The sequence below is a fragment of the Blastomyces dermatitidis genome, assembly GCF_000003525.1.
Source record: "Blastomyces dermatitidis ER-3 genomic scaffold supercont1.12, whole genome shotgun sequence".
NCBI classification, from domain to species: domain Eukaryota; kingdom Fungi; phylum Ascomycota; class Eurotiomycetes; order Onygenales; family Ajellomycetaceae; genus Blastomyces; species Blastomyces dermatitidis.
In genome coordinates, this window is record NW_025544785.1 from 938,776 (window position 1) to 964,243 (window position 25,468).

At 47.3% G+C, this 25,468-nt stretch overlaps 7 protein-coding genes across 9 annotated transcripts; 4 read left to right on the forward strand and 3 right to left on the reverse strand.

Annotated features, from left to right (window-relative positions):
* Positions 1-13: 13 nt before the first annotated feature.
* BDCG_08810 (developmental regulator FlbA) lies at positions 14-3,021 on the forward strand (the record flags this gene model as incomplete). The annotated part of the gene is made up of 4 exons (XM_045424594.1): positions 14-225; positions 258-1,111; positions 1,247-1,434; positions 1,579-3,021. The coding sequence occupies 4 exons, from the start codon at positions 14-16 to the stop codon at positions 1,723-1,725; spliced, it is 1,401 nt and encodes a 466-aa protein (XP_045273272.1). The 3' UTR covers positions 1,726-3,021.
* A 628-nt stretch (positions 3,022-3,649) lies between these two features.
* BDCG_08811 (pol II transcription elongation factor subunit Cdc73) lies at positions 3,650-5,689 on the reverse strand. Its single transcript, XM_045424595.1, has 2 exons — positions 4,596-5,689; positions 3,650-4,494 (listed from the first exon to the last, which is right to left on the reverse strand). The coding sequence occupies exons 1-2, from the start codon at positions 5,379-5,381 to the stop codon at positions 3,865-3,867; spliced, it is 1,416 nt and encodes a 471-aa protein (XP_045273273.1). The 5' UTR covers positions 5,382-5,689; the 3' UTR covers positions 3,650-3,864.
* Positions 5,690-6,104: 415 nt separating this feature from the next.
* On the reverse strand, positions 6,105-9,419 carry BDCG_08812 (PHD finger and SET domain-containing protein; the record flags this gene model as incomplete). The annotated part of the gene is made up of 3 exons (XM_045424596.1): positions 6,105-7,514; positions 7,575-8,552; positions 8,628-9,419. The coding sequence occupies 3 exons, from the start codon at positions 9,417-9,419 to the stop codon at positions 6,105-6,107; spliced, it is 3,180 nt and encodes a 1,059-aa protein (XP_045273274.1).
* A 2,064-nt stretch (positions 9,420-11,483) lies between these two features.
* Positions 11,484-12,664, reverse strand: BDCG_17858 (uncharacterized protein). The gene has a single exon (XM_045426903.1). The coding sequence runs from the start codon at positions 12,181-12,183 to the stop codon at positions 11,971-11,973; it is 213 nt and encodes a 70-aa protein (XP_045282687.1). The 5' UTR covers positions 12,184-12,664; the 3' UTR covers positions 11,484-11,970.
* A 2,831-nt stretch (positions 12,665-15,495) lies between these two features.
* BDCG_17859 (uncharacterized protein) lies at positions 15,496-16,298 on the forward strand (the record flags this gene model as incomplete). Its single annotated transcript, XM_045426904.1, has 2 exons — positions 15,496-15,561; positions 16,002-16,298. 2 exons carry the CDS (start codon positions 15,496-15,498, stop codon positions 16,296-16,298), a joined length of 363 nt encoding a protein of 120 aa, XP_045282688.1.
* Positions 16,299-16,335: 37 nt separating this feature from the next.
* Positions 16,336-20,696, forward strand: BDCG_17860 (the record flags this gene model as incomplete). Of its 3 annotated transcripts, none has more annotated exons than XM_045426905.1 (2): positions 16,336-19,541; positions 19,612-20,696. In XM_045426905.1, the coding sequence occupies one exon, from the start codon at positions 16,336-16,338 to the stop codon at positions 16,930-16,932; it is 597 nt and encodes a 198-aa protein (XP_045282689.1). In that variant the 3' UTR covers positions 16,933-19,541; positions 19,612-20,696. The 3 variants fall into 3 exon arrangements, with proteins under 3 accessions (XP_045282689.1, XP_045282691.1, XP_045282690.1); XM_045426907.1 differs by having other exon boundaries at positions 16,336-17,254; positions 17,359-20,428; XM_045426906.1 differs by having other exon boundaries at positions 16,336-20,428.
* A 103-nt stretch (positions 20,697-20,799) lies between these two features.
* On the forward strand, positions 20,800-25,467 carry BDCG_08817 (GTPase activating protein for Arf). The gene is made up of 5 exons (XM_045424597.1): positions 20,800-20,909; positions 21,026-22,124; positions 22,215-22,231; positions 22,379-22,489; positions 22,568-25,467. Exons 2-5 carry the CDS (start codon positions 22,010-22,012, stop codon positions 24,401-24,403), a joined length of 2,079 nt encoding a protein of 692 aa, XP_045273275.1. The 5' UTR covers positions 20,800-20,909; positions 21,026-22,009; the 3' UTR covers positions 24,404-25,467.
* The last annotated feature ends 1 nt before the right edge of the window (position 25,468 follows it).

The window sequence follows — 25,468 nt, forward strand, 5'->3', positions numbered from 1 at the left end:
TTCTTCGACGCTGATGGTCAGTAAGAAAATAGAGAGGCATCGAGAGCACTTCTCCAAGTTCGACCATACTTTTACGTCGGAAGAGGCCATCAACAATCTCGGTTCTCTAAAGTTCTCGCAATCGAATCGTATGCCGGACCCCAAAGACCCCTCACGCATTGTCACGACTACCACGACCACGACATTTTCCATGGCGAAGGAAATGGCCCGCTCAGTATGTCAGCGGTTTGTAGATGCCAGATTCATTGAGTCCGTAGACGGAAGGATAAGTCTTCAATTCCCTCTCAAGGGCGCGCTTTTCCAATTGACACCCAAGGGCATCAACATCCTGCAGCGATTTTGCCAAAGAAACGGGATCACTGCGAGACACATCATGGACGTGCTCGAATCCCCTCGAAATACTATGCAGCTAGTAACACAGAACGAGAAAATACCACGGACCAAATATCCCACGACCGTGCTACAATCGAGGTTATTTTCCGCCGGTTTGCTGGCCAAGATGGCCCTAATCTCAAGCCGTCGGTTTCGACCTCGGATTCGGATTCCGTGAGTGACTACACTAATGGACTTGTCGGCGTGAAAATGGCGAAGGAAAGAAAAATCGGAGACAAAGTCATCCAGAATACTTTTACCGGAAAGGCAGCGGTGGATTGGTTGATGGACTGCTGTACGACAACAGACCGCCGGGAAACGTTCGAGATTGCAACGATGTTTGTTAAGCACGGGTTGATTCACTCCGTCTTTGAGGATAAGAATTTCGCCCAACATAACCCGGAAGCGGCAGCCTTCCAGCCAACGAAGTATTCTATCTATGCATTGACCGAGCGAGGACAACGGGTCTGTGGATGGATCGCACGGGAAAAGCCGCTGGTCACTGCGTACGACGGCCGCGTTGCACCTCGAGATTCGAACAATGCCCGCCTAAACAACATCCTGCAAGATCCCGCCCTGCGACTACTGTTCAGGGAATTCCTGCGCGATTCCCTCTGCGAGGAGAACCTGTCGTTTTATATTGACGTTTCTGACTTTACGATAAATTACCACCAGCAGGAAAAAGCCGGTTCATTTGCGAAGATGGATGTCGTCCGTGAAACCCTTGCGAGTGCATATGGTGAGTTTTCATTTGTTGTAATTCAAACCAATTCTTTTTTCTTTTCGTCATGTTTTACTTCTTGCAGCGTTCTACTCCTCTCTACCCAGCTACTTTCAGCGTGGTTCACTGGTAACTGATAATGAACAATAATAGGCTTATACAACGCTTTCCTTGCTCCCGGATCTCCCTGCGAGCTGAACATCGAGCACGCTTTACGAAATAGCCTTGCCAGCCGTATGACACGGGCCGTTGGAGATGATGCATCAATGCTTAAAAGCTTAACTGAAGTGGTTAGCCTTTTCGAGCTCGCTCAGATTTCTGTCTTCAAACTCATGTCAAGTGTAAGTATTTTCGTCCTTGGGGCTCAGGAGGGAGAGAGATGCTCCCTCCCTCTCCCTTTCCTTCTCCCTTCCCTTTCCCCTTTTTTCCTCCCCCTTTCGTTCGGGCTTTTTACTAAAAAAGAACGCAAATTCGAAAAAATACAGGACTCCGTCCCGAAATTCGTGCGGGATCCAAAATATGCCGTTGTTCTGCAGGAACATGACTTCGACCTCAATGCCTCGGGTAAATCGCATTCTCCAGGCCCTGCTCCCGTCCCAGAACGCTCCATGAGCCGGTCCACGAGGTCGTAAGATTTGAAGAGCAAGCTTTTTTTCTATTTTTTGGTTTCAATCGATGAGAACATCGTGACGGAATTTGAAGTGCCCGAATTGTTCTCTTTTCTTGGTGGGGAAGGGAGGGGGTGCTGGGGCCAAAACACTAACACCCCAGTTGTGGAAATGACTGGGGCGGTATATATATGTTTTTAAGATCCCCCGCGGATCCGCGCCGTTTCGCCGCGAACATCGCGCGTCTCCCAACCCGGGGTCCTGAGCTCTGTCAACCCCCGCCCGCCGGGGGGCTCCCTTATCCAATTTCAGGACCGTTGGCATGACTGGTGGTAACCACGACACAGTCAGCCAGTACCAAAACCAAGCTTTAAAAAAAGAGAAAGAAAAAGAAAAAGAAGAAGAAGAAAAGACCGAAATGAAGCAAAACGAGTTGAAATGAATGAAAGTAAGAAAAAAGAAGAAGAAGAATATGGCTATGGCACATGCTCCCCTCTCTCTCCCTCTCTACCCATCTCCTATGTAATAATTTTTTTCTTTTTTTCTCTTTTGTTGATTTTCTTCCTTTCTTTCCTTTTTTTTTCCTTTCTTTCTTTCTTTTTTTCTTTTTTTCTTTCTTTTTTTCTTTCTTTCTTTCTTTTTTTCCCTCTGAGCTTTTTCATTCCTCACTCACAGGTCTCCAAAGTGTCCGGTTGAATCTGGAAATGATCTTTCTCATATATACATTTTATGTATGTGCATTTTTCTACATGTTACAGTTCATCAGCACCGTTCCGTTTCCCCGCCAGCCTTTCTTTTTTTCCTCCATCTAGCATATTGGGAGTTGCTTTTTCGTCTCTGAAAGTGTTTATTTTTGGCTTTTTATATTTGGGCAAATTCTCTATTTTTTGTTTTCCATTTTCATTGTTTGATTTGTATCTTTTTTCCCTGCTTGCCCTTTTTTTTTTTTTTTTTTTTTTTCATTGAATCTATCTATGCATGGCATGAATATTGCTTTTTTTTTTCTCCCCCTTTCATTGTTTCATTGCTGTTGTTATCCTTGGTATCATCTGCATAAATATTCTTATCATTCTTATCATTATTATGTTAATTCATTTTTATTTTATATTTGACTCGTTTTTTTTTGTCATCTTAACTCTTTTTAATCTTCTATATCTACTTCATATATACACGTACCTTCTCTATCATAATCATTTTCATCTTCACACAATCATCAACTCTTGTTTTTGTTCTTCTTTTATCTCTCTTACTTACTGAAGAGATGATTTAAACTATGATTGTTTGTGTCTTTACTTATTTTTCTTTTCTTTTTTTTTTTTTTTTCTTTCTGCTATTTTCACATATGTATTTTTTCTAGCTTATAATGTTTTGAGTTGAGGGTTGAGATTATCTTCATAAACTGCTGGTATATTTCCATCATATCAGCTCATCTCAGTGCATATTGCTCTCATACTGAGTCATACATATATATCTCATCACATCACAGGATAGATATGAAGTGTAAAGAAGGCATTGTATTTATCTCCCTATCTATGTACATCTCCACATTCTCATACTTCATCATTTCTTGAAATTTGAAACTTCTCTGCTGTAATTTTAGAAGAGCTTTTTTTTTTTTTTTTTTTTTTCCCACCTTGAATTTCATTCCTCTTTCATTCCCGCTCCTTATTTTCTGCAATCCACCTTTTTTTCTTCATTCCGACGGCTAGTAAAGTAAAAAACTAGCTATATCCGATGGAAGGTGTAGAATCTAGGCGAAGTAATCATACCTACTTAGGTATATATATATCTCTCTGTAGATATACATACGATAGCTGTGTATCATTCATTTCTAACAACAATTTCCATTTCCCCGCTACGATTTGGTATGACATGAACAAGATCAAGCAAAAAAAAAACCCCCAAGATTAGCAGCAGTATCATCAACAGCAAAAGCATACAAAAAATGTTCACTTCCCTCCACCCCACCCCCTCGCCCTCATCCCCTCCTCAATCGCCATCCAAACCCCCTCCACAACCCCCCTATCCCTCCACCGCCCGCTAGGCCCCCCCACAGCACCAGCACCAGCACCACCCGCATTCCCCACCCCAGAAACAGCCAGATTCGCACTCTTCTCATCCCACCGGTCGATCGCAAAACTGCGCACGCCGCGGCCCCACCCCTTAACTTCCCTCGGCACATCCTCCCCGCGCCACCCGACATAGATGCCCGTGGCATGCTTGAACAGCTCCGGCGGCGAGGACCACTTGTACGATTTGAACTGCCACGTCTGGCCCGTGGTGAAGACGGCGACGACGCGGCTCCAGTAGTCCGGCTTGAAGTCGGCGGTGCTGTCGACGAGGATGAAGCGGGTGGGTTTGCGGTTGTTGTGGAGGCCGGAGACGCCGGGTGTGGAGGCGGGGGTGGAGGAGGGTTTGGAGCTGGAGGTTGGGTCCGGGAGGGTCTGAAGGGTGCGGGTGATGTGGAGGAGGTTGGAGGCGGTGGAGGTGGCGAGGGTTGGGTGGTCGGGTGGCACGTAGATGCCGTCCTGGAGGAAGGATCTGATGTTTGACATGCGCAGGAGGGAGGAGGCGGAGGGGGAGAGGAGGATGATGGGGTTTGGACGCCGGGAGGAGGATGGGTTTGTGGAGGAGGGGGGTCCCGGTTGTTTGATTAGGGACGCGCCGTTGGATAGGGATGTTGAGGTGGGTTTCATGCCCTGGCTTTGCCATGTTTGCTGTGCGTGTTGGGCCTGGGCGCGAGCGGTTGCGGCCTAGGAACATCTCGGCGGTTTTGCGGACGTGGGAGAAGTCCTGATAATAGGATTGAAAAAAGAGAAAGAAAGCGTCAGCCCCAGAGTCAACACCCAATATGAAAAGAAAAAAAAATAGAGAAAGAGAGAGCATAACCCCACCGTCGGCTTAATCCCCCTAAGCACACTATTCCGATCCCCCATCTTGCGCTCCCCATTATAAATCTCCTGCAGGCGCGGGTCGACACTCCGCACCGGCCTCCCTCCAACCCCAACCCCAACACCAGCACCAGCACCAGCACCAGCACCAGCACCTTGCGCCCCCGAACCCGCACTAGGAATAGTCGATACCCCCCCGGCCGCCCCCGACGCAACCTTCGCCGAATCCTCCGCCGCGCGCGTAGCCGCACCGACACCCGCATCTCCTACCCCAACATCTCCCGCCAACGGCCGAATATACTCACTATCCTCCGACGCGCCCTCCAACCACGTAATAAGATCCAGGCGCTCGACAAACACCAAATGCAGCACCTTGCCCACCTTGCCCACCGCCCCCTCCTTCCCCTCCTTCCCCTCTTTCCCCCACCGCTCCCCAATCCCCTCATTCACCGCCTGCGCACTAGCAATGTACTCCGGAATCGCCACGTCCCGCTTCAGCCAGGCGAAGTAGATGCTGCGCAGGTCGATGGGGATGTTGCCTGCGGCGGCGGAGATGAAGCGCGTGGGCGTTGAGAGCGGGATGCATTGCGATGTGGCTGGGAGGTGCAGGTGGGTGGCCACAGTGAGGTCTGTGGTTGTGTTTGTGGGTGTGGGGGTAGGGGAGGTGAGGAGGACGGGTTGGTTCGGGGATGGGGTGGTGCCGGAGGTGGTGGAGGAGGAGGAGGAGAGGGCGCGCCGGAGGGAGAGGAGGGGGTCTGGTTGGTGAGGGTCTGTTGGTTGTGTTTCCATTGCTGCTGCTGTCTGTAGAGGTGGTTTCTGGTCGTGGTCGTGGTCGTCGTCGTGATGGCGCACGAGACGGAGTGAATGGAGCTTTGATTAGCTAGGTAGGTACAGGGGCCTGGCCTGGCCTCCTTTCCTCGTTTGTATGAATGACACTTCGTCCTTTTAGTTTGCAATTGGGCGCTCTGGGTCAACTCAAATGTAGGTTGTAACTGTATGGAATATCTGGTCGCCTATATCTGCCAGAAGCAAAAGGTGTACGTGTAACGAGTTGCGATGCTTAACTGAATGAAAGACAGCTTCGACCAAGGACGAGTTGAAGTTGAGGAAGTTGGAGATGACTAAGCAGGATTAGCTGGAGATCACCTAATCGTGATTGGTTGAATGAGTTTTTTGGCTGCTACATCATATATAACTACAACTTTAACAAAGTGAAGGAAATGTAGTCTAAGATTAAGAAAGTGAGAGGTGAAAGTAATTTTTTTTTTAAAAAAAATCACAAAAAAATACCTAGAATAGAAAGAAAGTGCCTATCAACAAAAACCATGAAAGCCCAGACAACCAACACCCTACAAAACCCATTCATCAGGGAAACGCAAAAGGGAGACGGCTAAAAACGAAAAAAAATAAAGAATAAAGAATGTTAAAGTAAAATAATAGTAATTTGAATTGAGAAGAAATAAAAAAAAGAAACAACCATACAAGTGAAAAAATTACAAAAGAACATGAACTTTATCTCGAATGATGCTGCAACCTTGGATCCCGTGATTCACCAGAACCAGGACCAACACCATTGTTATTATATCCATTACTCCCACCTTGCGACTCAGTAGCGACGGATGTAGAGGGGGAAGCAGCTAGAGGCCACGATGGTAACCCTAGCATGGCGACACCAGCAGAAGGCGCAGACGAAGTATTCGCACCAGCATCCTGCATAACTACATCCTGAGCTACCGTCGTATCACTACTACTACTGTCAGAACCACCAGCCAAGTTCCCCCGTCCATCCACCGAAGCCATAACTTTATATGTATCTTTATCCATTGAGTTCTGACATTGGCCCTGGCTATTAGCTCCCTGCTGTTGCAGTGGCGTCGACGGGCTCTGACTCTGACCTGCGGAAAACAGAGGCGGCTGCGGTTTCTCAATCGGTGGCGTAGTTGCCGTTAAGGTACCGCGCCGGCTCATGTAATCACCTAAGCTAAGTTTTTTCTTCACAGGGCTAGGGGTGATGGCGCTCGAGGGTGGCGTTATTGTAGGCATAGGATGTTGGGCGGCTGTAGGAGTGGTAGTAGTTGCGTTGGTGGGTGAAGATTTGATAGGGAATGAGTGTGGTGATTGCGTTGGGAGTATTGGTGTTGAGGAGTTGGGTTTATCTTTGTATGTGCTTGTAGAGGTGGTGGGATGTGTAGGAGTTGTCATCATCGAGTTAGGTGTTGATGAGGGGGTGGTGAAAGGAGGAGGTGCAGGAGGTAATTGAACTCGCAGGTCAGCTCTGCATGCTCTGTCAGGAGGTTTGCGCGGCATTGGGAAATTATGCGCGACGGTTGATGGTAATGGGTGAGGCGGTTTTTGAGGGGAAGTGTCTGAGGATATATTTAAGGAAGACAATGCGGCTGATGTGCCAGGTGACGGTGGGATAGTGGTCGTGGTAGTATGTTGGGAAATCTTAGGTGGCGTCATCGGTGTATCTGTGTCCTTCATGTCGACATCTTCGCGACGACTTAGAGGCGAGCTGAGGATGGCGTGCTGGGAATCTGGTATCGAAGGCGTGGCAATGTCACTACTGTAAACTGGCGACGCATTGATACGATTGCCAATTTGCTGAAGCCGAACCCTATCCTCATGACACCGTTTTAGAAGTCGTGTTGTCAACGGAACGAAGCCAGATCGCCGTGGAGGCTTTGGCGGGACGAAGTCCGGATCATTCTCGTCCGGCTCGGTTTGCATTTCAGAGTCGACGTAATCTGGGCGGCGAAGAGGGGAGGCGACAATGGGTGTTGATCTCGACGCCTTCTTTTGCGAAGATTGCGGCTTTGGGCCTGGTGTAACGGACGCAGGCGAGCGTTTCCGAGGAGAATTGGAAGATCGACGAGCACTTGTGGTGTCGATGCGTAGAGGTTTAGCGTTGGTCTGTGAGGCCTGCTTAGAATAATTAGGTTCGGTTGTTACCACTTTCGCAAAGAGACTACAGGAACTTACGCCGATGGCAGTAGTAGCAGTATTACTGGTACCCGTAACAGAGGTACCACTAGACCGCTTTTTCTTCTTCTGAGGCTGTTGCTGCTCATGTTCAAGCTGCTCGAACTTCTTCTCAGCTGCGGCAATCTTCCGTTTCTCGCGCGCAGAAAGCTCCCCAGACATCGAGGCCAATGGGTCCGAGACTGAGGGACTATGTGCTGTGGGTGTTAGATCTCGACTTCGAGGGCGATTGGATGTTGACCTTGATCGGCTCCCCCCTTGATCGTCATCCACTTGGGCCTTGACGGCTTCGCTTGCAGCTCGACTATTATTAGCTAGGCCCGTGTTGACGGGCGAGATCGCATTTTTAGCCTTGCTCTTTTTCCGCCTCCCATTTACCTGTTTCGAGGCTGTGTCAGCACTCTTCGGAGGTCGTCGACAGTCGACTTTCGCCAGGCGACAGGATCGTGAAGAATCACACGCACAGCCACCGAAATTGGCTAGAACTTTGCTTATTGAGATCGGCCAGTCATCAGAGATGCCATCATTGGATCCTTCCTGCTTAACAAAGCCGTTGTTGGAAGGAAACATTTGCGGGTCAAGGTACCAGGAGGTTGTTATTTCTGACTTGGCAGTAATATCCTGGTTCGCCACAAGGCAGAAATGATATTCAATGTTATTCGTGATGACGGTCTTCATGGTGACGTTTGGGTGACATGATCGGCGAACATAGCGTAGCTGGGAGCCTTCTTTGCGACTGTCGATATATATCGGAAGCTGAGGGTGGAAGAATACGAAGGGCAAGGGATGATGGAACTCATGCCATCGATTATTCGGATCGACGCAATAATCGCGGAAATGACCTACTTTGCCCTTCACCTCTCCAATGATCTCATCCTTGTGAACATCATTTTCCACAGTCAGAAACCGCCATGTAGGATGCCGTCCATCGTATTCAACACTGGTGTCTGTAACAACTTGTTTGGAGAGGACTGGCCACTGCGCAGGGTCGAGTGGACGATTTAAATATGTAAAGACTTCTTAGGAGAGCGACCGTGGTCATCGCGGGCAGACGGGCAGGATCTTGTACCAGGAAGAAAAGTCGTTCGCTAGTTGCAGGTTATCGAATAGATGCTGGGAATATCCACCGTTCGCCTGGTCATGATCGTACAGATGGAGGAACTCCTGGGAGTAGAGGGGATATTCGGGATGAGGGAGGCCTTGGTAGGGCTCATAGCCGACGCAGATGTTGCTCGCTTTCGACTGTCGGAACCAACTGAAGGAGCAAGGCCCCGTGAGCGAGTTTATCGAGTTCGACGAGCGATGACTGTCTTTGATTCTTGCGAGGGGAAGCCCTCTCGTGGGAGGACCAGCCGTTCGTCTGATCGCCGCTACACCGGACGGAAGGGTCCCTGTTGAATTGTTACTGTTATTATCCTTCGCGGCTACCTTCTTCCTATGGGATTTGGAGCCGGATCGCTTGCTTTTCCGGTCACCGCCATCGCTCTGCTCCTCTCTGCGCCTTCTCTGTAGCTCTGTGGCGAGCTTTGAATTTAGGGGTCTCGGTTCGCAATCTGCACAGTTGTGGACTTCAGGGACATCTTCGCCGTCGTAGTAGCATAAGATGTGTTGCCAGGTTTCACAACGTTCGCAGAATACGGTGTGGCCATCATCGTCCTCGAAGGAACAGATGCATTTGATGGTATAAGGCTCGTCTTCGTCATCATGGACAGACTGCTGCGCAACGGCGTTACTGTTACCATTTGGAACCGGAGAAGGAACAATAGGAGAGGGGAGCGGCTGAACGGTGACCGAGTGGGAGTTCGCTGGCAGATGCGTGGCTGCGAGAGAGGAGGTATCTGTCATAATCTGACAGCTTACCTCCTCCAGAACACGTTGTTGGCGCTCTAGAGGTGAACCCTCGATCGGACGAGGTGGCTGGGTGATGGAATTCTGATGGGGAGGAGGAGGAGGAGGAGTTGGTTCTGGTGGTGGAACGAAAATGGTGTCCTTTGCTTCCAGAGCCACACGCGCAAATTTTTCCAGTTGGTGTGTTGGTTCCGATTGACGAACCAAGTCATCAACCAGGACCGTTACACCACGCGACAGAATGGCTGAAGCGAAAGGAGGTCTATTTCGAGGAGATCAGACGAGATGGAGAAGGCAAATCCAACCACACGTAGGAGAAGTTAAGAGGAGGGGGAAAATCGTTCTTGTTGAATAATGACTTTTTGGGTGGCCACAAGCGATGAAACACGACGACTTTGCGATGGATTTTCGATGATATTTGTGATGAAAATATGCGAGTGAAGAGGGTGGATTCGCGGTAGACAAGGATCTCGAGAAGACTTGCTAGGCGTGGGATAGCGGTCGCAGGATGTCAAGAGGAGGCCACGTTTTTGACGGGTAAGTTAGGAACGGAGGCGACTGGAGGAGCAGGGGAGGAGGGAGGGAGAAGATCGCGCGCATTTAGTAGGAATCGATGAATCGAGGAATCGAGGATGGGATGGCAGGATGGTGAGATGGCGAGATGGCGAGATGATTCAATGATGGATATGCTGGTGGAGGAGGAAGAAGTGGGATTTTGGCGATCGAAGGGCGGGAGTTGAGGAGAAGACGAGGAAGAGACGACGGAGGAAGACGGGAAGACAGGAAGAGCGATAAGAGGGAGTTGTTGGATAATAAAGGGAATTAGGTAGTTAGTAATAAGTAAGAATTAGGAAGAATTAGGAAGAAAAAGAAGAAAAAGAAGAAAAAGAGGGAAAGGGGAAAGGGGAGAGAGTGGAGGACGAAGAGTGAGCCATGGATCAATGGGTGGGAATGGGAAGAAATAGGAAATAGAGGAGGAAGAGAAGAAATAGAAGAAGAGAGAGAGGAGTTTGGTTTGGTTTGGTTCGTTTGGTTCGTTTGTCTGGTCTGGTTTGGTCTTTGGTTCTTGGAAAGAGACAAGAACGAGTCGCCTAAAAGGGCAATGCCTGCGCTAGTCCCGATGCGGCGGAGGCTCTGGCCCCCGAGGCTCCATTCACTAGTCCTCCTTGGGTTAGTCCGGTCTTGGCGTTTTCATCTCACTCTGTTCAGCACAGACAAACCTTGGAACAACAATACATAAATAATAATACACGGGGAGATGGAACAGGAAGCAACATCAATGTCCAAGTCGAGGGCAGAGAAAGCGGATGACATAACGCAGATAAGATAAAATCAGCCCCGCATAGGAATGCAAGATCTCCTGCTGCTGGAAAGACAACCTTGTATGTTAGTGTTCATCTATAACCTATTAGTAAACAGGCTCCTGAGGAAGCTTGTGTTTTTTTGCCCCGCGTCCCCCTCCCCCCCTCCCCCCTTGCCCATATGCAGAGAGAGGCCTGCCCCCCCCCCCCCCTTCCCTCTCGGGTGAATAGATAGAAAGAAAATGAGGGAGGGATGGAGGGAGGCTCTTTGTTACGTTTTCTCCCGTCTCCGGTCTCGGCTGTTGGTGGTGCTGATTTTGCTGATATGAGTAAGGAAGGCGAGGAGGGGGAAGAAAACCCGCTGGAAGGATCTGCATGGGCCTCGAACACATCATTATTCTTCTTCTGGTCTTCTCTCTCTCGCCCGTGTCAGTGTAACATGTGCACGTCTTTTCTTGTCCAGGTATGGTAGGGTCCACGGCCCCATGTCGTCCATTTGTGTAGGAGGCCCCATGCTGTTCTTCTCTCTCCTTGCTGCTGCTGCCGCTGCTGTTGGAGCCTGAAGAAGGAAGAAAAATATTTTTAAAAAATATTTAAAAAGGTGGTATGCAGTCGTAGAGAACCTTCTCTCCAGGCGCAGGCGTTCCGGCGGGCTACATCAGAGAATGCCGGCTCCATCGTCACATAATAATAACGCTCGACTGTCTGGCCATGTCATATATCCACAATCAATCATCGTAATATATATATATATATATATATTTTTTTGGCCGCGGAGAAGAAAAGGAAAATGGAGTAGAAAATAAAAGGGAAAAAGGAAATAAAAAGGGGTAGACGGACGGGTGTGGCCTGGGGGAGAAGGTATAAGCGCAGTCCGGGTTCAAGTTAGCTGCTTAACCCCCCCTGGCCCCCGCGCCTGCCTTCCCTTCCTTCCCTTCCCTTCTCCCCCACTACCCTACCTACCCTACCTAGGTGGGTGCGGTGGTGCTGTGCTTTAGCCTTCTTCTAGTCCTGATTAGTGCCCTGCACGCTGTGCATCGATATTGTTACCCACACTGTATATTTTTCGCCTATTCTGTGGGAATTTCTCTCTCCGTCTGGTTGTGTGTGTTTCGTTAGTAAGGATACTGTGGTCAGGAATTTTTCTCTCTAATCGGCTAGGAGGAAATAAAAATAAACAGAACGGAGGGAAAAAAAAAGTAGAAGAAGAAGATTGTCTCAAATGATAGACTGGTAGAGTAGACAGGTCAACATGATTGGAAGAAATAACAGAAGAAAGGGCAGAGGGTGGACGAAGGATGGCTGAGTTGCTTTCCTGCTGTTTGCTGTTTGTAGACAAGTCTCATAAGTATTATTATAGTAGGGAGAGGGGATTGATATATTCTCTGAAAAACCTGTGTCAGAAAGGGAAAAAGAAAACGCCATTCATCACAAGTGGCTCCTCTCAATAGGCTTTTCATGCTCTCCTGTTGCCGCTCAAGTCAAGTCAGTAGGTTGTATAGCTGCTGGTCAAAAGGGGGAAAAAACAGAGGGCATAGAAGTGTGCTGCTAGGTCCTGTGGATGGATGTAAGTGATAAGTTATAATTAATAAAGAAGGACGCTCTGCCTGCCACTGCTGAAGAAGTGGTTTATAAGGCAAACGTGGGACGCCTGCTGGAGTTAAGTCGGATATATATATTATCCATGTAGGAGGGCGTATGTTCTGCTTTGAGGGGAGGGGGGAGGGGGGAAGCAAGGGAGTTGAGTTGCCTTAGAAATGATCCATGAACAGATGATGAATCACTGGAGGAAGAAGGGTTTGCCGTGGTTCGTTTGATATACAAATTCTCCCAGGCGTGAGTGAGGGAGGGAGGAGTGGTAGAGAAAATCGGCAAGGGAGGGAGGGAGCTCGGGAGAGGAGAGGAGAGAGGGAAAATGGGAAAGTGACCAGACAAATAAAATAAAAAGTGAAGCTTTTTGGAGGACCGGACAAAAATCGGGATTGGGAATAGTTAATGAGGCATAGCTAGCAAGGAGTAGATGCAAGTTGATAGGTTCGGCAATTTCTGGTAACTTTAGTACGTACCTCTGGGCAGGGTAGCCGTACCTGGATGGTGTTATAACTAACTACAAAGGGCCATTCTTTCGATGTTGTGAGGAGGAGAGAAGAGGGAGGATAGGATGTGGGAAAAGAAGCTAAGAACTATTTTGGTCTACACACCACGCAGCCCGTAGATTTGAAAGAAGAAGAAGAAGAAGAAGAAGAAGAAGAAGAAGAAGAAGAAGAAGAAGAAGAAGAAGAAGAAGAAGAAGAAGAAGAGAAGAAAAAGAAGGTAGGATGATGTAGAGGGAGGGAGGGAGAGACAAAAGAGAGAGACAAAAAGAAAGAAAGGTAACGGGTAGTTAACTAGTTAAGTAGTTAGTTAGTTAGTTAACTAGAGCAGCAAAAGATGGAAGGAAAAAAAAAAGGGAACGAACAAACAACAAAATTTATTCCGGCAATAATAGCGTATGTTATGTTATGGCTTGATCGCTGACTTCCTTCGCCTTCGCCTTGTTCAGATGCAAAAGAAATCCGCCTGACTTGCATCCATCACGATGCACGTAATTAATGATAGTTAGTAGGCAATGGGGATAGCACATAGACCTGATCATCCACAAGGCCTGGCCTGCAGCTGACCCCAGAAAGACCAAACCAACCATAAAAGCCTACTGTAGTGAGTGACATTTTGAGTCAAGAGTAGTTAGGTACTCGACTAATTCCAATATAGTTAGTAGTATATTACCACTAGTTAACTATCAGGTAGGTTATAGAAACTCTCTTCTGAGTATACTCCGTAGAGTCTTCTGAATATAGAGTAGATTCCCAGATATGGAGATCTTCCAGATATAGAAGTTCTCTCAAGTATAGAGACTCTCTTAGGATAGAGATCCCCAGATCTTCAATGAGAAGAGCTATACCACAGCCCCAGCCAGACACAGTCCCAGCTTTATCCACTCCTCCTCATAGTTACTCCGTAGTGTGCTGGCTGATTGGGATGATGTAGTTACCTGGAACATTTAAACAGTTACCCGTGTAAGGAACAAGGATGCAGGAGGGATGAAATATATAATATATGTGAAGCACATAAAAATACTGGAATATTCACGGTATGCTATGATGGCATAGAGCAAGAATAGGTGCAGCAAGTATTTATCACACCCCTCTCAACTATAACTATACAAAAGCAACTCACTTGAACCCTTCTTCACTTCTTCACAGAGAAAATAATAACTAACTAATAGTTGACTGTCATCGGGGGCATGGTTTGCGGGTGGTGACTCTAACAACGCCCCAAAAGACATTCAACCGAATGCCAATGTCGATAAATATAGCTTCAAGAACCCCCCAGCCCCGGTCCTCCTTTTCTTCTTCTTCTTCTTCTACTTCTTCTTCATCATCTTCTTCCTTTTCTTCGAACAGGACCCTCCACCTAAAAAAAAAAAAAAAAAAAAAAAAAAAAAAGCAGCCAGACAGAAGCCCGCCGGGGACATATTTATACCCCAACCGCTATGGCCCTATATACTTATACTTACCTGCCTCCCTACGCGCCTAATAGGAATACCTAACTATCTATCTACCTCTACGTTACTGCTGGCCTTCTGGAGGGCGTACCGGGCTATCTATATATTATTTATGATAAAGGATACTTAACTGCAAACTGCATCTCCATCTAATACTACTTCTAGTGCTTTCATTTGGTCTAAGCAACTCTCTTCTAATGCTTCCGACTATTTGCACAGCAAGATAGCGACTATTGTCGTCACAACACAGAGGAAATCTTAGAAAAGCTGTCAATGGCAATGATCAAAGTCCCATGCCATGCCCCTGGCAGCGACGTATTTCCATCGATTGCTGCCACAATGCATTCTGCGAATAGCTTCAATGTTTGCGTCGGAACGATGGATAATTTTTCCCCAGCGTACGTAGCGAGGTAAAGAGCAAAGGATCTGCTGGGTGATTTTTTTTTTTTTTTTTTGGACTCTTGAAGGATTAAGATTTCTTTGCCTTTTCCATTCATCTTTTCTACGGACTTTACATATAGAGGATCCCTTCATCTTTCCCTGTTTCTCGCGCTTCTCTTATTTTTTTTTTCCAAAGATACCTAGGCCTATAAAGTCCTATGGGCGGACTCTACCCTTACCCCTTGATGAGAAACGCAAGGAGTCGCCCAGGCCCTTCTCCAGGTGCCATACCAGGGAGGGTTTCCCAGCGCACGGTAGGAATAATCCCTATATGCTTCTAAGGGGCGACGAGCGTACCTAGTGCGCTCCGGCAGACGAGAAGGCATATCAGATGGAGAGCCCAAGAGAGAATGACCCGCATTGGCAGCGCGACACAACTTGAACGCGATATGTCAGTGGCTTCTGAGGCCCGTGGAAAGGACTCCTACTCCTTCTACCCGCCATTACAGTGGCAACACCTAGTGACAACAGCGCCGTCATGATGATTGCGGCGGATTTTATGGCACACCGTTAGCAAGATGGTAACGGTTGTGCCTTAAGAATTTCTGCCCCCCTACCCCGCCTGGCAATGGCGCATACACCCAGATGATCACCATAAGCTCACTGTCATAGCTCGCCGCGGCCAAGAGCATCTTAAGGTTGCAGCCAGGGGCTTCAGCAGCAGTCCCCTAATATGCCCAGTGTCAGATCGATTATGAACTGCGAAACCACAAGAACTACACGCGCGCCTATATTTATGATCTTGTCATATTCTCTAACACTCTTGAGGATCACATACGACACCTACATGCCGTTCTCCAGGTCCTGCAAGACTTTAGGCATTGCTCTGAACCCCCGCCTCGATATGGTACAGGTACAGGCGTCATATATGTTAATGCTGATACTTTACAGAAGACAATTGCAAATAGGAAGAAGCCTCCGAACTAATCAATAACTTTGAAACGTTTTAACTATCCGATACATACCCGTGCATGCCTGTTGCATATCAGCAAAAATTATCATTATTGAAAATTGGCCAACCAAGTCTAACTATCTACAACTAAAGAAAATTTACCTATAGAGCAGCTCCGGGTGATCGTTAATTACCGCGGGCCAATTGGCAGATTCCATCTGCATTGAACACCTCCGTGACAATATCAAAACTCTCGAGGGCAAGCAGGAACAAATTACGGTTCTAATATAATACTTCACTGAATCTGCACTAAGCCCTGCCTCCCTCTTTCAATCACTAAGGCGGAAACCAGTGGGAAGCTCTCCCCAGTGTTTTTACGTCAGGTATTGGACTTCCTCTAGTCAAAATGCGGCATTCGTTCAGAGGTGGTTAGTTACGCGGAAGCCGAGGATCTTGCCGAAGATGTCGCCAAACCGGATCGTGAATTACTCCGCCGGTGCGAAGAAACGTCTGCCGTCCAACCTCCATATACCGATCCTTGCAAGTGGTTGAGTTTGGATCACCTCATCCTAGATCGGATGTTGGCCAATCGTCTTGAATTGCCAGGTCATCTTAGACAGGGAACGTTCAACAGCGATGCTCGGTTCAACACACTGAAAGAGGAGCAATGTATGGTTGATCCATACATTTTCGAATAAATATCGCTATTTATCTGCTGAGTTCGACTCTCAGTTGATGGAGCTCGAAGATTTGAATGAAATGATCTATAATATTGAGGCCTCCGAGCAGATGATCGAGTCAACAATGAGTTGTCCCAACCTTGGTTTCTATTTCTACGGTGCAGACTCGGATCAGATTGGATATGTTGGGATTTTGCCCAAACAAATGTGTCTGCGGTTTCTTTTCAAGACCTTAATCTTACCAGCACGATTCGAAGCCGCCCGACGCTCTAGGAATGCAAATGCCCCCTTATTCCTACCAAACCCTTCCGATTGTGGGCGGAGAATTGGAGAGAGACTAGACCAGAAGAGAAAGCATCTGATAGTGGGGCCCTTTAACCCTTCTGAGATATTCGGGGCTTTGAGTCAGTTAACCACCCCAATGCAAGGGTCACTAACTGACGCAATTCATCGGGACTTTTTTATGGCTAGTCAGTCATATGTATCCTCTCTATCTCTTGTCTTTTTCTTTCCCAAAGTCTCTGAGACCATTGATGCGCTATCAAGTACAGCGTACATCAAGTTTTATACGATCTTATCTTATTTCCTTCTCTTTCAACAAAATCAATGGGCTAGACCTGAAAATATGGTTTCATTTGATCAGCGCATTTAAACCTACCGGTGCAGGGTCATTATTACGCTACACGATACACGCACGGAAAACCCTATGTGCCCTAAGAAAGCCGAATGACTGAGAAAGCAGAATCATGTCGCTGCTTCTTCTGGTCGTTCGACAACATCGAGCGAAGCTTTACCGTTTAAAACCTCACTCTTTCCTATCGTCAGGAAAACGAGCGGCGCTGCCGAAGAAGGCCCTGCCTGGGTTGCGGATACCGTTTGACTTCATAAAATGATCAAATGCCAGGGGAAAAAAGACCGCGAACCTTTTGGTTGTTGGAATGCCGACAATTGGTTTCGGTTTTGCTTCGCATAATGTAAATTCAATATTGAATACCGCTGAGTGTGCAGCATATTGGTAGCATGTCACTCATACTTGAAAAAGATCCAAGTCAAACCTCAATTCTAACGCCTACGGCAGCAGTGATTAAATTTAATGCTGAACACCAGGAATGTTAAGTTCTTCGCCAAAACCTCCGTTTAGAGACTCGGGGCCGTCCGTGTGCGCTCATGAGGATAAGTGGAGTTTGAAGGGAGATTTCATTTGAGAAGCCCGCGGGTTTCCATCAAGCCGAATTCGCGATCTAGCGTCTGAAAAAGAAGAGATGGGGAAGGTCAATGTATGGAAGGCGAAGTTATCCAGAAATAGCCTCGAAAAAACAGGCGTCATCTGCCGGGCGACGCACGCGGAGATGGCGTTATACATGGAAAAGCTACATCATCAGAAAGTATGGAGACAACACTCTTGTTGTTTGTGCGTATGAAGATAAGATTAAACCTTTACGAGTGGCCTCTATCACAGACCAAGACGATGACCCGCCTGCTTGTTATATGCGCGGCGGGCCACATTACGCTAGTTGATGCCCAAGGAAAAACGGAAGTGCTAGCTGTCAGGCAAACCAGGTGGAAAATGGCCATGAAGAGACAATGCAGGCCACCCAACTTTCGTCCACGATCTTATGGTTTTGAAGCTCGACAAGGGGACCAACGGAGCCGAAACGCCACATGGTCATATAGACCTCCGCGGTTCCAATAGTGTCTCTGTTCCTGCTGTATATCTGGTCCTTAACTAAGAGCGCACGTCTTATGCGATAGCGGTTTACGCCAGCATACCTGTCGGACAAAGACATAGCGCTTCACAAGATTCTGGAGCATATTGAAAAGGCAACAGGCCAGTTGCCTGGTGTATATGATAAAGGGAATGAAGCAGTCATCGGGAATCTCACTGTGAAGTGTCAACTATCAACTCGACAAAGCTCAGCAACGCTTCTACATGGCTGTACAAGCCAACGACCATGCATGTCAGGAAGCAGAGGAAATCCTTGAGAAGTTGCTGATCACTAATGACACTGACGATGATGCAGAGACCACAATCTATGATGCCATCAGAATGAACAGTGTTATGATAACGACTCATTTGTGAGGATCTGTCATACAGATGACATTGCTGAGAATTATTCAGCTATGGATGATTGTACGGCGACGTCTCTAGCGCTTGCTCGTCAGACTTGAGACCATGCGGCATTCTTGAATGGATGGAGGCGGGAATCTAACCGCCTGCTAGATAAGAGGGGAAACGTCCATTCTGTCTCGTCAATGAAAAGCGCCGAGAGTGAAGCCGGCCTTTGGCTTTTGTCATCTTTTTCAAAGGCGAAGCTTTTATGATCCATGGACCCAACGATGAGCGTGTCTCTTCGGGCGACGACGCTATTTTTATACGCGTCCGGACGAGGTGACTACGGCATGCTCGGGCTGAAGGATGTCTTCTCTGTCTCTTCCTCTGTTGAAGAGACAAAAACATTCTTGTTAATCAAAACTTTCTCGGACAATAACCGTCTTGTCCCATCTTGGGCCTCCTGAAGAAATACCATCCAATGTATGGACTATTTATCGACAACGTGATTCCAATATTGTCCAAATCCCAAGATACCCAGGGTTGAAGAGATGTCAACTTCACGTTATCACCTTAATGTTTACCAAGACTCTTAGACTACAATCTTTCTTCTCATAGTGTATTTCTTACGCCGGATTTTGTATGTTAATCGTCAGAGGGTGTTACAATCACGTATGCCCGACTCGCCGACTGCATCGCATCATCATCCAGTCATTGCTGAAGGCATAAACTCTTCACCAAACGCCCGCGTGTACCCCACACAAAAGGATTGGCCCTTGCTTTGAGTCTGTACAATGTAGGGAGCCAGGAAATCCACGGTTCATCAATCCGTCCATGACAAAAGAGGTCACACGTGGGCATTTATTGTGGTGGTTCCAGTCTTTTCTGGAATTGGGTCTGAGAGTATGCGGTAGCTTTCCACCCCAAAAAGCGGTCCTTATGGCTCTATGTACAGGGGACCCAAACCACACAAATCACAGATATATGACTGGAATGCTAGAAATCTTACAATCCCCGATCTCCCGCGGATGAAGCAAACGTCATCAAAAATACACCAACCCCCCTAAAAGGTGGGGGGGTTGTCTTCAATCATGCAATGATTCTAACAACCCCCATCATTCTAGACACAGTACTTCCCGCGCTGGCTTCTGGATCTATCAAATATGGGTGCTCGTACGCGTGGTTGATGATGTGTCTGAAACTCAAGACGAGTAACACTTCCCCCATTCTCCGTTTACCTTCCTGACCATGCGGCTAACCATTAATTGTGAACTCACGCAGCAACCAATCCCTTCGAATTGTAGACAGGCCATTTTGAAGTTTGCCGAAAGAAACCAAAGCCGTGTTCATCGACTGCGCAAACGGAATTGATTCTCTGTAACATAGGCTTATCACGGCTGGAGCTCGAAATTGGCACGTCCGTCCAAATATATTAATTGATAGACGATGGGAATTGGGTGATGATTAGATCGATCGCTCACCGTTATGCTTGATTTTGTATAAGAGGACATAGATGTTGTCTCGTCTTGTTAGCATCCCCTCAAATAGCAACTCGGCTCAGGAGGTCATCAGCAAAGAGCTAGCTCGGTCTTTACATATCTGTTTTTCTGAGGAATCATGATCTATCATGGATTCCAGCGGGCAAGGAAGGGTACAAGGTATTGACGTTCTCCTTCCAGTGCGGCTCGACCAGCCTGAATCTCCACCATGGCCCCAAATATGATAACATCCTCAATTTTGTTCTTTAACAAAATCAACTGCATCTATTACTATGTTTTGCACAGGTCAGACTAGTTGGTGTCTCCTTAGTGGAACGCCATGTGGTAGTGGTCCTGGAAATATCATAGGATGATTGTGAAGCCTACGCTGATTTATTTAGAGAACATGTGCTTTAAGCGGCGCATTTTGGGGTGTGAACAGTTTGCCGTTAGAGTCAAAAGTATGCTCAAAATGGGTGGTAACGGTTAACAATAAGGAAAGACATAGAGATCATTCATATATGCACAAAAGTTTGACTATATCTAGTGGCTAGAGACATCTCCTAATTATCCTTTGTCAAGGGACTGAATCTTGTTTCTTTGATTGAAATAGACCGTGCACTTTCTCATCTCGCGCAGCACAATTTGTCTCCCTTCTGCCCTCCGTTCCTTGACACCATTTCACTCTCATCTTTTCGACTCTCTGGTGTAGAGTGAGATCGAGTGATAACAGGACAATGGGCGGCGTGGGCGATTGTTCCGGCGGATATCCGCTGAAATCCTCATCCAGCACTAGTCCTAAATCCTGGTGTGAAAAGTAGCAATAGAGGATTCTCTCCTACTGGGTAAGGGACACAAATCATTCCACTCGAGGCAACATGTTCCGGCCTTTCTTTTCCCTTCCATGAACACACCCACCCGGATAGACTCGGCGTAGATCGATTAATTTGATATCATGGCTAGTCGTATAGATCGAATTCGAAACCCTTGGATGAATTGCTAGCTGAAGGACTAAGGCGGGGTAAGCTGCCGGGTGAGCTATGAGATATATCCACGGCTCCACGGATATGACGGCCCAGGTGGAAGACGAGCGCGTACCGTGTACGTATATATATAAAATATAGTTATCTCATGTCGAATATGTTATTGAATGGTTGTGTGTGTTTCAGATAGTTAGCTGCTTGTACCCAACTAACCCCAATCAAACACATCATCAGGCTATGAAACAGGCCAAACTTGGAAACCCGATGCAGGATTTTTCTTAGCAAAATAAGAACGTCTGGAATTTTCTTTTTGTCTTGGTGAGAGCGAATGGTTTTGTGAGACGATGGTTCGGCCCATAGCGGTTCTCGCCAGCCCAACGCTATTTCAGGCTTGTCAGTTAACTAGTTAGCTTGTTTCCTTGAGTTAGCAAGAGTTAGATATAGTTAGTCTGTCTGAAACTCGAGATTCGACATCCAGGCCTGGACTCGAGGCCAAAAGTTTTTTTTTTGCAAAGCTGACGGGGTGCACAGAGCATGCACTTGTTACTGCATTTCCTCACAAACTCCTGCATGAACATACATAGATACATGGTGCACATAGAGCAGTAACCATGGAAGTAGTTCAGGCCCCTTATTTAATGCCATCAGTTCTCCACGTGTTGTTTGGCCGATCGTATCTGTTAAGTTGAGCGTTGTTTGCCTGCCGGCGTGCTTGTTGGTTGCTGATAAAGCGCTTGCTGGGAGATTTAGCTTAACTATAAATTTTAGCCTCATGCTTGCTCTCATCTCCACCAAACCATCAACCACCACAGCCATGACAATTGACAGACGACGACTTCTCACCACCGCTGCTCCTCACAGAACGGGAAGAAAATCATCTGCTCTCAACTAACCGTTTCATTCGCAACCCCGACCCCGCTGCTATAACCTGGTGTTGATGTTGCTCTCTTCATCTCTGCCTCCTCCTCCCCCTTGCTCCCACCAGCGGACGCCAATCTCCCCAGCTGAGACAGTCACAGGGAAGACATAATTTTGCTAATCAAGTTAGCTGGGAATTGCTCACCCTGGCCTCAGGCTAACAAGCTACTGCGAGAGAGGGCAGACTCTCTGTCGTCTCCTCCGCCCCCTATCACCGGCTCGTAGTCCCCTTGCCGCGGGTTTCTGTCGCCCCAGCACTTCCTTTATTTGTTCCCCTTCAGCCGAGCCGTCGTGCCAACTATGGCATCTGCTCTGAGCAAACGCCAACAGGCGCGCAACGAGAGAGCTTTGCAAGAATTGATCAAGTCGGTTCCCGGCAATGACCGGTGCGTGGACTGCCAGGCCAGAAATCCAGGTACGTCCCCATGCCCCTCCCCCTCCCCCTCCCCGTATCTTTCTTGGGATGTTTTCATTTAAAATACTAATAGCTTAATTTTTTATATAGGATGGGCCAGCTGGAATGTGAGTCCCCTTCCTTTACCGCTTTTGACTTTGTACCAGTCATCATCGAGCCGCTCGGTTATCCCCCGTGTCCAGGGCTATAGTATAAATACTTGGGTCGTTTAGCTATGTCACAGAGCGAAGTCTAACGGATATTTGTTTTGACAGCTCGGCGTGTTTCTGTGTGTGCGCTGCGCTACATTACACCGCAAGTTAGGCACACATATATCGAAGGTTAAGTCGTTGAGTATGGATAGTTGGTCATCAGATCAGGTGGACGTGAGTGAAGCCCGACGATGGGGATGATGGTACCCACCCAGCTTCCATATGTTCGAATTGCTAATGTTGTTTTAAAAGAACATGAAACGGAATGGAAACGCTGCAGTCAACAAATTATACAACCCAAGAAACGTCAAACCCCCTATTCCTATTGACATAGACGAGGTGGACTCTGCGATGGAAAGATTTATAAGACAAAAATATGAATTGAAAGTATTGGAGGATGGACGGCCGAAGCCCCCCAGCAGACATGATCCGAGTTACACCGTAGCAAAAATTTCTGACGACTCTCCTCCGCCTCTGCCACCGAAAACGGGAAGACGCTTTGGTTTCGGCCTGCGATCTGCGTCTTACAACAATGCTGTTTCCAGCTCAGAAAAATCGTCTCCGCGCGAGGACTACGCATTTTCAGCGAATAGACAATCCAGAACCTTTGGCGCCAGCTTTGGGGATCCAGATGGGACCTTTGAGTCAAAACTAGAAGCACTGCGAGATATGGGGTTCCCAGACAACAAGCGTAATGCCACTATTCTGAAGAGCCTGAATGGGAACATGGATAAGACTATAGAGTCGTTGGTTAGACTGGGAGAAGGGACTGATCCTCGCCCGAGATCTCGGGCTCCAGTACCAAAGGTGACTCGTACGAGTTCTCAGTTGTCGGAACCCTCCAAAAGTCCGAGATCTACACTTTCGAATAATCCGTTTGATAATCTGGATTACGCCCCGTCGCGCGCCCCATCTAGTTATGCGGGAAGCCAGCCTGAGCCACAACAACCCTCCAGCATCAACGGAGCTAAATCCTACAATCCATTTGATTCTCTAGAAGCGCAGCCCGCCCTAACACAGTCCACTCAATCGCTAGACCAGTCGTTCCAGCAACTCCAAGTGTCACAGCCTCTATTTCCAAACATTACAGGTGGATATCCCAGCCAACAGGGGCAGATGCCATTCCAAAGATCCCAGCAATCTATGACACCTCCAGTCACTATGTCGTTGCAAAACGGGCTTACCGCATCGCCTACCTTTTTGAATGGAGGCTATAATCCTTTCTTCCAAAATGTACAGCCTGCGCAGCAAACCATGAACAATAACCCCTATGTAGACCAGCTTCAAGGCCTCTCACCAACCAACCCGTTTTTCAATATGTCTGGTCAAGCTCTAGGCTCTCAGCCGCAGACTCTCGCATTGGGCCGTGGTGCTGGGAATGTTAATCAAACTCAAATGCCGCAATTTCAACGCTACAACACCATGCCAATCCTTTCTTCTTCCTCTCCATTCTCCCAGCAGCAACAGCCGCAGCAGCAGCCACAACTGCAACAACCTCAACAGCAACAATATATACCGCAAGAACAACAGGCACCCTACAACCCATTCACCATGCCAAACGCTCCGTCATCTAACCCCTCCTACCAGCCTCAATTTAACCTCCAGCCCCCGCAACAAACCCTCATGCCCAAACAAACTGGCAAAATAGACAAATCCAGCATCCTCGCTTTATACAATTTCTCCCAACCCCCTCCAACGATCCCCGAACAGCCCTCACAGCAACTGACTCCCGATTTCACGCAAGCTCAACAGCCACAGCAACAGCAACAGCAGCCACAGCAAAACTCCGCCGCTACGTTCGACCTCCCCGCCTCCAACAGCCGAAACCCATACCATACCGCCCCTCCCAATGCCATGACCACGCCAGGCGCGCCGCTCATTTCAACGGTAATGGACTCCAAGTCGCAGATGGGAAGTGCGTCTGGAGGAGTGGGTGTAGTAGGGGTCGGACGAAGTGGTGCTGGTGGGGGAAATCCGTTCCCGCCAAGAGCGCATATGAGCCAAGCCAGTGTGGATATTGGCGGGATGCAGGATGGACGTCATAGCCCGGATGTATTTGCAAGTTTGAGTTCACGGTATGTGCAGTAATTGCATTTCTTTGGAGCCGGAAGATAGTGGGGCGGAGAAAGAATTGTGAGGAGCGGGGACAGGGGAGGAAAGAGGAGGAAAATGGAGACTACATTGATGTGGATGGGACAGGTTATGGTTGGTTGGAATTGCCGGGGCAGTTGGATTCCACGTAATTTTTTTTTTTTTTTTTTTGGTCGGGGTTGGATTGGATCGCCGGTTTGTTGACCGGGTATATATATTTTTCCCCTTTGCATTTTCAAAGTTTTATCCTCCTTCCTTCGCTTTTCCAAATTTCTTGACGAAAGGGTCTTGTGAGTGGTTTTTTTTTTTTTTTTTTTTTTTTTTTTTTTTTTTTTGGTGGAGCTTTTTTTGTGTTATCAATCTATTATTATGTTTTGTTTGTTGTTTGTTTCAGGAATGGGGATTTCATGCCCCATTCTTTCCTCACAACCATATCCACATTTTCTTCTTTTGATTTTCTTCCTTTGACTCGGCATTTTCATTGGGACAATCTCCATCACCTGGTGATGGAATTTTTTTTTTCCCTTTTTTTTCCCCTTTTTTCCCCTTTTTTCCCCCCTTTTTTTTCCCCTCTTTTTTTCCCCTTCTTCCACACGTCATTTCAGCTTGCCCTTGTTCTACATTATTCAGGCATCTGTTCTATTCTCATTCGTTTATTCAACCCACCCCTGTCCATTCCGGATTTAGGGACTTCTAACATACCCGTCATCCCATATTATTAGTACGATTGGTCACTTTTTTTAATATCCCATTCTTGCCCCTTCATTCTTTAGATGTCTCCTTTTCGAGATTCTTTTCTTTTCTTCCACAGCCGTTTTTATAATTATGTACTCTCCGCATGTTGTGCCATATTTTCCCTGCATATTACACGCATTACTTGTCGTATTTCATAGGTTATGATTATGATTCCCCTGCAGGTATTATCTACTCGCGCTCAGGTAGAGTTTTCATATATTATCTATATAAACAAGAATGAAGATGAGAAGGTTTAGCACTGCATTTACATATAAAAGTATTCAGTTATATTTAGTTTTAATAATTTTCGCTTACTAACTCTAATAT

What these genes read in the sequence shown, in the direction of transcription:
- BDCG_08811 (XM_045424595.1), bottom strand. Translation starts at nt 5,381, where the DNA reads ATGGAAACACAACCAACAGACCCTCACCAACCAGACCCCCTCCTCTCC. An exon ending in TTAGGGGGATTAAGCCGACG is followed by an intron (nt 4,495 to 4,595) that starts GTGGGGTTATGC and finishes TCCTATTATCAG; the next exon opens with GACTTCTCCCACGTCCGCAA.
- BDCG_17858 (XM_045426903.1), bottom strand. Translation starts at nt 12,183, where the DNA reads ATGAAAAGCCTATTGAGAGGAGCCACTTGTGATGAATGGCGTTTTCTT.
- BDCG_08817 (XM_045424597.1), top strand. Translation starts at nt 22,010, where the DNA reads ATGGCATCTGCTCTGAGCAAACGCCAACAGGCGCGCAACGAGAGAGCT. An exon ending in GGTCATCAGATCAGGTGGAC is followed by an intron (nt 22,490 to 22,567) that starts GTGAGTGAAGCC and finishes TTGTTTTAAAAG; the next exon opens with AACATGAAACGGAATGGAAA.